At 40.9% G+C, this 15,808-nt stretch overlaps 1 protein-coding gene across 3 annotated transcripts in view; it reads left to right on the top strand.

The window, feature by feature from the left end:
- vta1 (vesicle (multivesicular body) trafficking 1) overlaps window positions 1-15,808 on the top strand; it is an 84,457-nt gene that overhangs the window by 36,880 nt on the left and 31,769 nt on the right. For all 3 annotated transcript variants that reach the window (XM_022206562.2, XM_022206561.2, XM_022206559.2), the window contains exons 4-5: window positions 3,473-3,548; window positions 9,135-9,249. In XM_022206562.2, coding sequence (XP_022062254.1) covers window positions 3,473-3,548; window positions 9,135-9,249 — 191 coding nt within the window. The remainder of the gene's footprint in view (window positions 1-3,472; window positions 3,549-9,134; window positions 9,250-15,808) is intronic.

Here is a 15,808-nt window from a genome sequence, read left to right as displayed (position 1 = left end):
CAAAGGAGACAATATCTTTTGAAATCATTTAATCATTTATTTAGTTAGGCTTCAAGAGAACATATGTTGATCTTTTTATTGTTTTCCTCCTCCTCTTGCTCCATGTCAGACACATATCCATCATCATCATCATCAAAGTCATCATCATCAACAACCTCATGAACAAATTCTGCTGGTGCCGCATGTGCCGGGCAACTCATCATTCAAAAATTTAAAAATGACTATGTGAAATGACTGTCTGCTAATCCATCGATAATGCCCTATCGAGGCCCTCGTCGAACATATCTGATTCAAAACGATCGATAGTAGAAAAATTCGAATCGCTAAACATCAGTAAGAAGACCTGTCGAGCAGAAAAATATGTAAAAGTTCGATCGATACTCTTGCAACTCTCGAGGCGTCTGCGAGAATTTGCGCAAGCACGAGATTTCATATCCAAGATGGCGTGAACGGAATGAAAACATCGCTTGCTGCGCAGTTTAGCAGGTAAATACTAGGGCTGGACCCAAATATCCAAATATTTGTTCGCTACAGCACTACCCGGATATTAATTTTGGTATCCGAATATCTTATCTTATCACCAAGACAGCTTAATAATCATCATGCACGAGTACAACCACTTTATAAAACTAAACCACTTTCAAATCGGTGCAGTAATGACCTTTTGTAGGTCTTATTTTGTCAGCATCTGGTGTGTTTGACTGGTGAAGTTCACACATCCAGATGTTTTCAAAGTAGCTGAGATGGCCAGCGTCTCTATCATGATACCTACAACTGATGTGGTTTGAAGAGACAACAGAGAAAGCACATATCTTTATTTTTTTATGAGGCTTTTTTGACATTAGCTAAACACTCACATTTGTCTTAATGATTTGTTCTCCCTTCCAGCTGGGGCTAAACAATTGTACAGTACTATATAGAACATCAGAACATACTACACACATAAAGGAACATACTTGTTTGATACAGATCTCAGATTGATGTATGCATTATGACTTGTATGGTGAGTGTGCTGTGTCAAACTTGCAGCATGCTTTTTTTTTTTTTGGCATATCATTTTGCTCTACTTCCATACTTTCAGTTTCCTACAAATAATCTAAGAAGGACTTTCATTCTTTTTACATCAGTCCTTGCAAGACTGCATAGGACAGCGAAAATTGACAACACTATTCTGAAAATCAACAAGGTGCTTTTATTCAACTATGAAACGTGAGGAGCAAGCCGAGGAATGTTTTAAGATTGTGATAGTTCACGGTGCAAATACAGGGCAGTTGTTCCCTCATGAGCTCAGCAAATGACACTTTCACCTTTCTTCTGGGATGTACAGGCTCCCACAGTAGGAAAGTCAGTTTCCCTTCCTGTCAGTAAGTGTGAGCAGCTTGTGGCAGGTTGTGGAGGATGAATGGATGCAGGCGACAGGTTCTCTGGAGTTGTTTGCGATGTAAATAAGCGCTCAGAAGCGCTCTGTTTCCAGCAGGTATATTAAGAGGGATTGGGTAATACTTGTATTCCACTAAAGGGGGAACACAAACAGCCCGCGGTTTTATGAGTAGCAGCGGTTTGTTGCTAACAGGAGCCAGGCCTCAGCAGTATGTCGCCCCTGAGCACACACAGGAACATGGTTACAAAGACAGTGAACACACAGTCGTACAAATAAAAACAGGCATGGTCGTGTAAATATACATGTTGGCAGAAATACTTCGTAATTATGTCCACAGTCACAGCACACATGGTGAGGCACAGAGGTGAAGGGCTATGGGAAACTTTGGTGGAATAAGAAACTTCCTCCAACATGTTAAGGCCACTGCTTAGCAGCTCACACACTGCACTACAAGGAGCCCATTCATTTTCCTTACCTTAACAGTGTGTGTATGTGTGTGTGTGTCATGAGTGGAAAGCACCCATAATAGAGTGCCGGTAAATCAGGGCTGTGGCTACAATGTTTCTCTTCTTTAATACCAGAAAAACTCAGGCTTACACTTTTATCTCCAATATTTGAAACAATTACTGAGGCACATGAATGCTTGTTGCTGCAACAGGTTGTTACAGAATAGACCTGGGAATAAATCAGTGTAGAATTTCAGATTTGATATAATGTGTGACTTTGTATTTGCTCTACCGACGTACTGGATGCCTGAGAGCCTGTTTCAAATGGGACTGTCATGGTAAAATATTCCTTGTAATCCCTGGTAATTTAAAACACAGATATTCAGTAGGACAAAACAAAATGGAGCAAATACTGTTGAGAACATGCCTGAGAATGATCGCATTTTTAGCTTTTCTTCAGTATCTCGGAAATCCAGTGGTAGCTGCCTGGATATTCATTGCTACAGTGCAAACAGTAGTGGCTCATAAAGAATTTGGCTACTTCTAATGCCAGCAGTTTGCCGAATGTGGACAAATTTGGGGCTAATTTTCACACAAATGCCAAAGGAAGAGAGGGGCCCTTCATACAATACAATACAAAAATGTGGCTCGTGATGGAAATTAAATTACAGGAGCATCAGTGAGTTTGAAGAAAACAGTGTCAGCTCTGATTATTACTGGGTTGAAGTGAACAAATTCCATACTTCATATTGGATCAAAACTGCTGATGAGGGTAGATAAAATCAACCCTACATCATGGCTAATGGATCCCTTTTCTAATGGTACAGTTTAAAGTGTTTATCCACCGTATGCCACCACTGTGTAACACAATATGCTGGCACTGATGTTCATTTGCACTCAAAATTTCTAATGTGATAGCTGCATTTGCTTGCCGTGCTGCAGCCTGAAGTCATAGTGTAGTCCGCAGTGTATAACTCATTTAGTTTCTCACATCTACCCCAGACCTCCACATTGATGTCATGCCAATGAGAGCTTCAACATGAACTTAGATTGGTACATATATGCAAAGATCTAACCAAAACTCTTTTTCCCATTTCGAATCTGAAACTTAAGTCAAGTATTGGACAACGCTAGGAGATCTTGGCATAGATTGTACAACACCTCTGTAGTTTTCCTGTGGTATTGAGCACCAAGCCTTTTGCAGCACCTTCTTTCAGTTGCAAGTAGCAACATGTCCCAGCACTGTTACCTGTTCATGGTTTGCCCCTGCTTGAACTGCTCAGAAATTCGGGTGATTTTTGATTTCTGTTTGATATTGCTGACTGCATTATTGCTCAGTATTTGCCTTGTTCAGTATACTTTACAGATGTTAACATCGTTTTTTCAGTAAAAAGAAAAAATAAACGTGCTATGACGAGTCAACAAAGTTTAAACAGCTTATTTTCTTACGTCTGATTAGCAATAAAATGAGAAACTAATAACTTTTTTGTGTTTTTCTTTCTTTCCTCTTCCCACTTCCCTCTTTCACCTTTTATTTTTCTCTCAATTTCTAAACCCTCTCTTCTGCTTGTACTTTTGTTCCTCCCTTGCATATCTCATAATTCCTGCATTCTGTCCTCCTCCTCCTCCTCTTTTCTCCCTCCAGGAACATGATCAAGTCCTTTTACACGTCCAGCCTGCTGCTGGATGTCTTGTCCGTGTTTGGGGAGTTGTCAGAGGAGGTAAGATAAAGATCCTGTTGGGAATCACAAGTTTGATGTCTGCAAAAATGGATTTGCTACAGAAATTGGATAACATGTTAAAGAAGGCAGCTGGCTTTATTTTATCCTTTTCAAATGATCTACAAATCCCCGCAAGAGACCAAAACCAACAAAAATTTATCCCGCTATCAAGTTTTATTCGTGTAGCCAAAGCCTGATAACGATTATGAGTCTGTGCCTTTGAAATGAAGCAAAAACAAAAAGGAGAAAGAGAGGAAACATGTAACCTTGCCCTGTTGATGAAGGTTTTGCATTTTGATTGTTGGCAAATGCACCACTTGAACTAGAGCTAAAAGCTGATGTGAGGTGACAGAAAAAGGAAGCATTCATTGACTCAACTGTACATGGCCTTGGTCTATTCAATGAGTGAATTTCAATTCATTCAAAACTACTCAATAGGAAATTAATTCGGAAAGTTGATTTTAAATCAGTAGTTACTGACATAAACTCAGGCATACAATGAAGCTGTATGTAACTGACCTGTGGGCTGATATGTCACCATGTGTTGTAATGTGACTGGAATTTTTTTTATGCACATAAAACCTTTTACTGAGTAGCCACAATACAGTTAAACTGGCAGCAGTTCAGTCAGAGATTTATTGTAGGTGTGTCATGCTAGATGCAGCTAACGTAGCCTGGAGCTGCTAGCTTGCGGCATTGATGTGGAGTGGGATACAGATGTGTTAAGCCCTTTTCATTCTAAATCCTTATCTCTATGTTTCCCAACACCTGGACAAATGCATCAACAACACAAAAAAAAAAACACAAAACAGGTAGAGTTCCCCCTCAGGCACAACCAGAAACTTCAGTGAGATACTGTGTGGTTAAATAAATACCTGGCCATTTATGTGTTAGTGCATGACACACGGCACCTTTTTCTCTACCTTCTGTCAAGTCACCCAGAAGCCATTAAAACATCAACAGGACACTTAGGTTCATACAGTTAGTGAGGCCTGATGGACACACACATGCACTTATTCTTAGCCTGCTGTCAGACAATGAGTCCTCAGAGTGGCCGGTGGTGAGTGCTCTGCAGACAGTCAGGAGTGATTGAGTTTCACGCAGTAAAAAGAGGTTTTCAGCAGCTTCCCAGCTGAGCTGAGTGGAGTCGGTGATCAGGTGAGCGGGCGCAGTGTTAAGCAACACTGTCGTACATCAGGAGCCCTTATACTCCGAGTGAATGACTTGTTTCTGGACTGCTTTGTGGCATAGTGAGTTGCGGGAAGAAGAATCGGCTGCATGCTCTCTCATGTTTGCCAGAATTTATATCACTCAAGTGTCTTGGAGCAAGAAACTGGATGCCCTCCTACCATTTGTAGCTGTCTGTGACCTTACTGTAAGGGATGTACTTCTAAAGGTTACGTTTCTGAAGGGATTAATGTCATGTTGATCCCGACATTATAAATACTGTCCTCGTGGTCAGATGTACAGTACTAGCTGAGTTAATAGATGTAGAAGTGGCTCTATATTGCTGCATGCATATCAATAGCTAAAAATGGATGAAAGGGAGCAAAACTGAAATACTCAGGTAAAAGTAAACCTGCAACAATATGTTTTAACATGAATTTCAAAGAAGACCGATATAGGTAGGACCCCCTCTTCAGACGGATTGTTTAAAAACCACTGGATCTTCAGTGACAAACGCAAAAACATCTTTACTTTATAGTCTCAAATGTGGGAGGTTCCATTCTTTGTGAACTGAACCTGGAAGGCATGCTAACATGGCTGACCGACTTCTCACAAACTTGAAGGTCACTGAGCTGCACGTGGTGAATGCATATATCATCTGTCTGCTGTCTTTAAGTTGACCCCTGGAAGCAACAACTTAAAATAGTCTGTCTTTTATATTTCATATAAAAGCACCAAAATGTTAACTGCTCAAAACCCTCCTTGTAAATACCGAATGGAGGACAGACTGATCACTGCGGTGTAGGCTTCCAAATTCTCCGTAGCAGCTCTGTAAAGAGCTGCAGGGATTTGAAAAAATTGTAAAATGAACTACTTCTTGTGTGCCAGTGTAGTGAAAACATAAAATAATGAGCTGTAAATGACATGCTTAGTTGTAAAACACACCCAAGCTTAATGCTTTTGAGAGGCAAGAGATGACTACAAAAAAGCTGCCGTCCTGCATACAGCAAATTATCAGTTGAGAGATGTAACTTGAAGTCAAGCCTAGGTGGTTTGTAAAACCTCAGATTCCCTTCCTGCAGCATATAGAATTCTACTGCACCTGACATGAATACGTGGGGCCCTTTGATAGTTCCTTTTTGAATGTGAAACAACCCTTAACCCCTACCTACGATAAAGCCTCGCAGAGGACCGCACTAATATGCTATCAACACTTGTATTTCAGCAGAAAGCCATATCCTCATCCTTCTGTCACTCAGGCTGTCACGGTGCTGACAGACAAAGACGGCGCTGGCCATCTGTTCCACTTCCTACAACTGATTATCACTCCCTACCATGAGCCAGTGAGATCTCAAAAGGCAACATCAGGCTTTCCACCTTGCATTCAAAGTTTTACCTTTCCGTTCATCAGGTGAATCATGGCTCTTTACAAGAAACTGTAGACAGACAGGTGAACTGCATGTTGCCTATAAGATTATCTGTCAATCACTTTGTCATTTTGCTGACCATCATATGGAACCTAAAATCTGAAACATTCCGATGAATGCTCTCTAAGATCTTATGAAATGCACTTGAAGTAACATTTCAAACTGCATATGCTGACAAGATGTTAGTTATTGGTAGCATTCTAGACCATCACAATTTATTTGTGAAATACAAGCTTTGGTCAGCCAATAGAACACTGAGAGTCCCAGTGGGTAGATTTAACAGTAATTATGGGGAATTTTGTAACCCAAACCACATTTCTATAGTGAAAAATGTACTGGAAGGAAAGGCCAGGACTCACTTGAGCCAAACAAAAAATCTGCAACTGACCGTTTTGACTTTTTTGAAAAAATCTCATGCTTCCCTCTTCCTCTTATTGTTCCACTGAATAACTTCACAGTGAGTCACATTTCTTCTGAATTTCGTGACATAAAAATCCCTGTCATTTAATACCACAGCGGTGTTATTTCAGTGATTAGAAACGACTGCAATTAGTCACTGCTTTCTTATTGCGGCATGTCTGAAGCTAAGCCAGCAGCCCTACGCGACAGCAGACCTCTCCAATCCTGAGCCCCTTTGTTTATGTGCAGCTGCTAAAACATGGCACTTATCTGGTAGAGGCAGGAATTTGTCCATTCATTCTTATCTGCTTCATGTCAGCGTAAATCTGTTGCCTTCGTTTCTCTTTCCCTGTTCAACTCTTTACACCTTTTAAACATCCTGTCACGTCAGTCTGTTCTCATTTACCATTTAACCGTTTTACCTTCATTTCCTCTTCCTCTTGTTTATTTCCTCATACTGTCTGCTTCGTGAATTATATTATTGCTGCGTTTCCCCAATTATATGACTGTATTTTTCTGTTTGAGAAAGCGTGAGTAGCTTTATGGTGTAAACAGCTGAATGAAAAATAGCGATGGAATGGAGAGAGTCACGGTTTACGACTTCATTTATACTTGCCCCTCCGTAGAAATGTAACCACACATCGCAGTGATGCTCACAATAGCGTAGTTTGCTTGCCTTGCATGTGACATAGCCTCAGTGACGACTCAACACAGAAGTACAAGTGAAGCTTAACAGTCTCCTTCAGATAATGTTATTAATAAATATAATGTTGCTTAAAACTATTTGGTTAGCCTACTTTACCCGGCATTCGTTTCTGAAGGCAAGCAGAATGTGTATTACCTCAATAGAAATGAATTCATGAAGACTGGGGACGAATTTAAAGCAAAGATGACTTACAGCTGTTGTAGATGATGCTTACAAAATTATTCTGCCCCAAACATATATTTCTTCCTTGATTATGAAAAGTCCGGTGTTTACCATTTTCAGTCCTGCTCCATGATGATGAACAACTTTTTCAAACCTTGCTTCTAAAACTAACCCTACTATAAACCTCCCAACAATCTAATAGATACACTTTTCAGCCCTTCCACAAAAGGCTTTCTTTTCTGTTCATCTCCCCAACAATTATTTGTTTCCATTTGTCACCCCTTAAACCAATTATTTTTCCATTTTCAATACTCCCCAAAAACTACTACTTACCTCTCTCAACTCTGTCCCAAAATATATTTTCTCTCTTCATACCTTCAAATAATGATATCCTTTTTTTTTTTTTTTTTTTTTTTAAACATCCTGGCCCAACATTTAACCTAATCTCCCGGTCTTCAACCAGTTGCACCTTTTCAGTCCCTGATCCCAATTCTTTATTTATGTGGAGAACAAATACCAAAATCTTCAACACAGGTCTCAGTGATTCCCTCATCTTTAATGTCTTTAGCTGTTATCCCTTAAAGCGCCCAACAAAATACACCCCACATCTTGTAATTTTGATCCCAGAATCAGCATAATCCTACTGCCTGCTACAATTTTACTCCTATTCCAAATGATGTTTAATATTATTGTTCCCAACAAACAACAGACTCTTTCCATGTAGTCCCCGAATAATTTCTTCACCTTTATGGTATGTGTCCGCAGCAGCGTTTTTGAACACAGGCTGCTTCATGACATTTTGCCGCTGCAATGAAAGATGACTGACAGGTGCTCTCCAACAGGACATATATACAGATCACACCGTCTTCCAACTGCGCAAACATGACTACACTTAAAGTAATTTTTTGAGTACTTCACTCATTGGCTGTCTCCTGGCTGGATTTGTGGCATGGTAGCTTGGAAACGTTAGCTTGTGTTACAGTAGCAGCCCACCAACATCTGTCTTGCCATATTTAGGATGAGAAATGAGCAATGCAGTTGAATCTGTTTTCATTTTAGATCAACAACTGTTAATGTCAAATTTTTCATGTTGGCTGGATTCCACTAGTTTTCATAAAGGAGACTAAAACTCAACTTTATGCCATTGTGAAGCCGCACCTTTCGAAATGCATTGCGATGCTACCAGAATACACTGCACGGCTGCTTACAAGACACTAATTGTGAAGCTTAGAAATGACGTATCCTGTGGACATTAATTAACAATACAAACTCTGATTTACACATTTCAGCTGTCACTTTGGTCATTTCTTCTTGAACTCAATTTTTATATTTACTTAAAACAAGTGTCCCTCTTTAAATACCTCTAACAACTAAAGACCAACTCTGCTCCTGAGGATGAACATGCTTTTATTGTCGCCACTGGCTAGTATGTGGATTGTATCTATTAACTAGTGCCCTATCTCTTTATGGTTTCCAGCTATTTTCTACTCTGTCACCCAGACTCTCCAAAATCATCAGCATGGCATGATCTACCCCTTCCCCACTGCCCACTACCTTACCCACTTTAACTTCTACATGCACCCTCTTCCCAATCACTACAAATCCATATCTTCTCATATGTGTTATATCATCTCTTACCATTTGCTTGTCACATTTTGTTACCCCAACTCCCCACTAGCCACCTTACAAAACTCTTTCAATGTCTCTTTGCCCCTTCCCCACCAGAACATCCAGCATCGGAAGTATGCCCGCTGGAAGGCCACCTACATCCACAACTGTCTGAAGAGCGGAGAGACTCCTCAGGCCGGGCCCATCGCTATGGGCGAGGACGAGGAAGCAGGTGGGATACACTGATATGGCACTGGACGACACACACACACACACACTCATATGAACGCACACAAAGCTGTGCTCCGTGTTGTGAAACAATCCTCGGCTTTCTCTTCTGTGCTTGGTCTTTGATGAACATTTAGGCCAGCTTCCTTCGTTGGCATGGTATAGTCTATGCATATGTGCAAGAGGGTGTTTATTTGTGTGTGTGTATGAAGCTTGAGTCTGCATTGTTTGCCTTATCAGGTCCAGGTCTGTTGTAGGAAAACCCTGCGGTGGAAACCGGAGACTTTGGGAGATTAGAAGTGTGTGGAGAGTAGATTAGTCATGTAATGTGTTCTTATGTCCAAAGTAACTCCCAACTTATGTGTGTCAGAGAGTGAAATTAGGACAGCCCGAATAGGAAGCTGGTTTGTGTATGTGTGTCTGAATCTTCTTAGGCTGTGTCTGGCCTCCCTGTATGCTTATGCACATGAGAATGAGTTGATATTTGTTTTATTACTCTGTGTTCCCCTCATATCCTCCGAGGATCAAGTCTGAGTCCCTGACCTTTGTCACATTGAAAAGCTCTGGCCTCTGATGCCAGGCTTACTGCACTCCATAAAATATAACCTTTAGCAGAAAGAAAGCCTGGGAAAACGCCATTAGATCCCGGACAGATTGACTGAATTGGTCAGACAATAAAATGGCCATTGCAGCATTTAAAGTTCATTATGTTCTGGGAAGCATTGGTGGGAAGAAGCAGGGCAAGAAACTAACCTTTTTGTTCAGCCGCCACAAGGGCTGTTTCTTCCTGAAGTCCACTATTTTAGCAGCTGACAGCAGATTTGTAGGAGATTTTTTGCTGGACAGGCTTCTGAAGTGGTTTAATTTACCAGTCATTCCTGAAGCTTAGCTCTTTTGGCAGGTGGCAACACACTCTGATGTTTGCCTTGGTTTTATTTCAAAGACCAAATAGAGATGGTCTAAGATATGTTTTTAATTTCTTCATCTCTAAAATCACTAACTTCTGTCTTTTTACTTTCATTCTGTTCATAGACACATGTAAATGTACAAATAAAGAACTCCCTGCAAAGGGTTTTACACAATTTGTGCAAATAATTTTCCTAATTCTACTCTATATTTCTCATACATTATTATCCTATATCCTACTCATTGTGTAATGAGTGAGCATTCCCTATTTGTTTTAGATACATGAGAGTTGATAAAAAAAAAAATGAAAAGAGTGTGCCTGTAAAAATAAGAAATTGTACCTGACAGCCACCATCTGCAGTGCATCTCTTAAACTGTATGAAAACGACAACCCTTTAATATGAATTTCACTTTGGGGATAAGTCAGAGACAGCCAACTCTAATGCGGAGGGCTGGTGGGGAGGAGTGATTGTGTTGTTGTGGCCAAAAAACTGCAAAATTGCCACACTGTCGCTGGACACACAACACATTGGAGCAGTCATATTCTTTCTCATTACACTTCAGCTCATTCGCATCGATTGTTCTGCCTCTGACACCTCATGAGGTTTTAGTATAACTGCCTTGACAAAGCAATTACAAATGAATTAAAAGTTATTCCTTATTCTGATTATTTTGCCACAACAATATGGCAGGATCAGAAATTTATTGGATCAGTCGATTCTCTTATTCAATGCATTGATGTGAAAGAAATTGGCAGGTGCGCTTCAGTTGGCGAGTATATCTGCTGCCAGTTGGAGGGCAACTTCAACCAGGACCTGTAGAAAAACTGGTTCATTCTCTGCTGGACTAAGCTCACAGAGCAGAAAAGGACGTTAAAAGTCCGCCCATGATGAGATAGCCAACCACTTTCCCAAGCTGCTGACTAAGAAGATGAGGGACCAGCTGGGCAGGCAGCTAAGTATATTTCTCATTGTTTTCTCACAATGTAGTTGACAATGAAATACACCAAACAGACATAACATTATGACCACTTGCCTAATAAATAAAGTTGAAGTTAATATTGTGTTGGTCTCTGTTATGCAGCTAAAACTCCTCTGACCCAGTGGGGCATGGACACAGGACTTCTGGAAATGTCTTGTGGTACCAGGATGGTGGCAGTAAATCCTGTGGGCCGCAGGGTGCGGCATGGCTCAGTGGGTAGAGTGGCCGTCTTGTAACTGTAAGGTTGCCGGTTCGATCCTCAGCCCGTTGTGCTCATGTCGAGGTGTCCCTGAGCAAGACACCGAACCCCTAATTACTCCTGGTGGGTCATGGTCAGCCTTGCATGGCAGCTTCCGCCATCAGTGTGTGAACGGGTGAGTGTGACGTATCATGAAAAGCGCTTTGGATAAAAGCGCTATATAAATACAACCATTTAGGGTGGGACCTACCTAGATCAGGCTCATCCTGGCACGTCCCACAGATGCGCATTAAGATTTGGATCTGGGGAATGAGGAACCCGGGTGAATGCCTTTGCTCTGTCATGTTCCCCGGGCCACTCCTGAGCAGTTTTTTGCGGTGTGTTGAAGTGCATTGTCCTGCTGAGGGTGGCAACTGGCATCAAGCAAATGGATGTCAGGACTCAAGGTTTCCCAGCAGAACATCACATTATGACAAGATGATCAATGTTATTCCCTTCACCTGTCACTGGTCATAATGTTGTGGCTGGTCGGTGTATTTGCAGTTGGGCAGCCTGTTCACGGTGTTATCGTATAAATAAAATAATGTAAGTAAGCAAGGGTGTGCCTTGTCCGATGGATACATGCACACTTGTCAATTCAATGATATAGAGCGTCTTGTGTATTATAAAATTCGTAAAAGCATGAAGTTTAAGGGTCCCGTATGGTTAAAAATCCATTTGTCTTGTGTTTTGTGGTTGTTAGAAAGTTGGAGGTGTAAAATAAAAGCTGTTATGAAGATGTTCACTTCTGCCATTCCTCAACATTTATTCCAGCATTTTAGTGCAGTTGAATAAACCAGTACAGCTGTTGTCAGTTACGTACTTTTCTGTTGTCAGACAACAGAACAAATATCAAATAACGGCTAAAATGCAGACCATTAGGACCCCTGTGGCGACCCCTGAAGGGAAAAGAAGAAGAAGGATTACATCTTAACAGCCAGTCACTACTTACGCATTGTCAACTTCTGCTGCTGCAGTGGGATGTTTTTAAAGTGTTTTGAGGATAAATCCTCCCCTTAATATGTTTATATGCAAATGGTACACAGTCAGGAAACAAAGGTGAAATTCCTAAAAAGTAAAAGTTGTCTCCTCTCATTGTTTCAGAATTTTTCTTCAAGCTGAATTTAGAGTTTATTAACATAATATTCAATGTGTCTGATTGAATAATTAACATATTGAAATGCTTTTGGGATTACAGTGTCAATGAACTGATTTCCCTCATTAGATGAGTTCTAGTCCTCATGGAGAAGAAAGTTTAAGAAAAAAGATTTGACCTTTGACGCAAGTGGAGTGTTAATTGTGCAAAAGCGACTGCAGCTAAGTGTATTTACTCTCATAAGCAAACTGGCGGAGCGTAGCGCTCTCTTCAGTGAATTCTGTGATTATTCTGATAATTCCAAGACTCTAGTGACTTCAGCTACAAGTAGAATTTATACTGAGCCACATGGGACTCCACAGCATCTGGACTCATTTTCAGATTGCACTCTGAGAGCAAGAAATTGCATCAAAAGCCCCTCGGGAAGACCCAAGCCCAACCAGAAATTTATTTTGACATGAGTACCTATGGGCTTACACATGTTTCCCTTCCCTGTAGGGGAAACTCTAAACGTATTTTTCATGTCAGTGACCTGATGTTGATGAATTCCTCGCTAAAATAAAGGCCATCTGCTCGCCCACGCCCACTCACTCCACGTACATGTGGGTGTGTTTGACCCAAACATTGCCTGCTAACCCATGATATCACCTCAAGGAAACCCTCAGCTGCACATGCATGTACAGTTAACACACACACACACACGCTTTAACAGCTACTTTCTTTCCCTCCTTACTCCCTCATTTTTCCTTTCCCGCTCATGTCCTTCTACTTTTTCACACTCTGTGTTTGCCAGCTCACACCCCTCACTCTCCCAGTGTGCTTTGGGGTTTCTATGTCAGTGATGACATCATGATAACTTATTCCCACTGATGGATAACACCGCCAGCACACAGCTGATATCATAGACTCAGCACGTGTGTGTGTCCAGCTTGCTTGTGTTGTTTTTTTTTTTTTCGGTCTGCATCAGGATTTTATCAGCATTTCAACACTTTGGATGGCGTGTGTGTGTTTGTCTTTCTGCCTTTTCTTCCAGACACATAAACAGCCCAGATGTTTGTGTGACATAGAGAAAGTGCGCACATCTGTCTCCATCAGAAAGCATTCCTTTCCGACATGATCATTTTAGATTGACTGTTGTTGTTGTTGTTAATCCCGTAGACACAACATGAATCTTGTAGGTGGAGGTCATATTTGCAGTCAAACAATGCATTATTCCCACAGCAAAGACTTTCTAGGCCAATGTGAGGTCCAAAAATGTTTTGTGGACGACAAGAAGACTTGAGGTTTGTCGACATGCGACAGCCTCAGTTGAATCAGGGATGCTGAAACTTAATCATTCAACCATGATTTCTTTGTTTCAGGGAGGAGGGGCGATTTTAATTTTAACGTGCCTTCATCTGTGATTTTAAGTCAATTCGGAGCCCATATCCAAACATGAGCCCCTCGTTTAGCTTGTATTTTTATAGATTGTTGCCTTAAATTGTAGCCGAATTGGTTATTAGCTGTTAGTTTGAATCTCTTGTGTGTCTATGGATGTGCTGTCAGCTTTAACTTGTATACTGTGAAACTGAATAGAACTTAAAATTGTGATGATTTACAAGCAAGCTTTGAAGCACTTTCCTGTTGTGATTTCAAATGGGTTTATAGTTGATGATTCTGGTTTTTGGCTTGTCCTGTTGAATGTTCACAGAGCAGACCCTGTGCTTTCACAGCATTTGAGGTCCCTTGTGGACTAAGGAATGAAATTACTCATTAATCCTGTCTGAATAAGGCTTTAGAATGCCACTGATCACATCTTATCTTTTTCAGTTTCCTTCCATGTCTCCTGTGTCTGAGCAAACCAGTATATAAAAGTAATTTATCAACTATCCAAAAACGTTGGCATTAAAAAGAGCCGTTTTCATCTTGAAAGACATTGATGTACCAAGCATTGCCCAAAACAGTCAGAAGAGCTTAATAATTAAAACATTATAGTAAAAAAAATCTAACACGCATGCCTAAAGAGTAAAAGTTAACATAAATTTGTAATGCTAAGAAGTAAAATAGGACAGTAAAATGGCAGCAAAGTTGAAACGTGAATTTAGAGAAGGCTGCACTTAACACAATTTTGAATTAACAAATAAGGAAATGACTATATAAAGCATTGTTCATAGCTTATGGATAGCTATCAACTTGCAAGTTACATTTATGCTACACTTGTTGTATGGACACTCAAAAATAAGATGACAACTTTACAACAATAAGGAGTATCGCCTCTTTTTTTATTGCATTTAACTGAACAAGAACTCGAAAAAGAAGAAAATGGTATGTACAACCGCCAAATGAGAATAGGACCTAGAATACGAAACAAGCCACAATTTTGTTTTCAAGCGCATGTGCAGCTGCTGCATCTGTAATGTGTACACTTCCCATGGTTAAAGATGAAAATAAAAGTGATAGTAGTCGGAATTATTGCAGCCTGACCCTGTCACACACTATGCTAATCATCATTACTTTGTTGTTTTACCAAAAATGCTTAATCCAAGTGCTGTCCTTACGAAACCAGGCCAAATAAGATCTTCTTATTTTGCCGTCTGGTGGTGGCTTCTGATTTAATCAAAGCAAATGCAGCATACGACCGAATCGGACTGCTTTTTATGCTTTTCCTCAATCCCTGGTGTACCCCTTGTCTTTCTTTTGAAGCTTGTATTGGCTGTCACTACCTTCACACCCTGACAAGAAGAGAATATTTTTTGACTTTTATTATTACTATTTTAGTTTACATGCAGACTTTATGGTTTCAGTGGCACTCCATATGGCCGCCCACATGCTGCTAGAGCAAGCTGGTTCATCCATCCCCTTCTGCTTGTAGTGTTTTCTATATGCTGAAGAACTGTCAGTCTTCTGGCTCTCCACAGGTCAAAAGTACATCTTGACATTTTTCTGTCGGCGCTAAGCTGTTTTGTTGGACGGGCCTCCGTCAGGGTGGTGGCTGCGGTTGAACAAGAGTCCCAAGACACCGCAAAGATGGGAACCAGTATGCAAGTAGATATCTAAGTAGGTTAATGAACCTCTGGAGAGTAGTATGACTGTGGCTGACAGGCAGACACCACACGACCACGCACACCCACCAGCACACTAATATACCAGCGGCCCTTACAGAAAGAGCATTGTCTGCCCGCAGCTCTGGTCTGACTTTCCATTGGCTGGGAGGGGGACGTGTTTAGCAAGAGGAAAGGAATGGAAGGAGGAAATGAAGGGGTGGAGGGTGGTAGGGGGGCCAGAGAGAGAAAAGATTGCCAATGCTGAGTTGTAGAAATATAGAAGATGTGTTCTGTGACCCAGTTGTCAGAGAAAAACATG

This window comes from Acanthochromis polyacanthus, chromosome 16 (genome assembly GCF_021347895.1).
Source record: "Acanthochromis polyacanthus isolate Apoly-LR-REF ecotype Palm Island chromosome 16, KAUST_Apoly_ChrSc, whole genome shotgun sequence".
Taxonomy (NCBI): Eukaryota; Metazoa; Chordata; class Actinopteri; family Pomacentridae; genus Acanthochromis; species Acanthochromis polyacanthus.
This window is presented reverse-complemented; position numbering and strand designations above follow the sequence as displayed.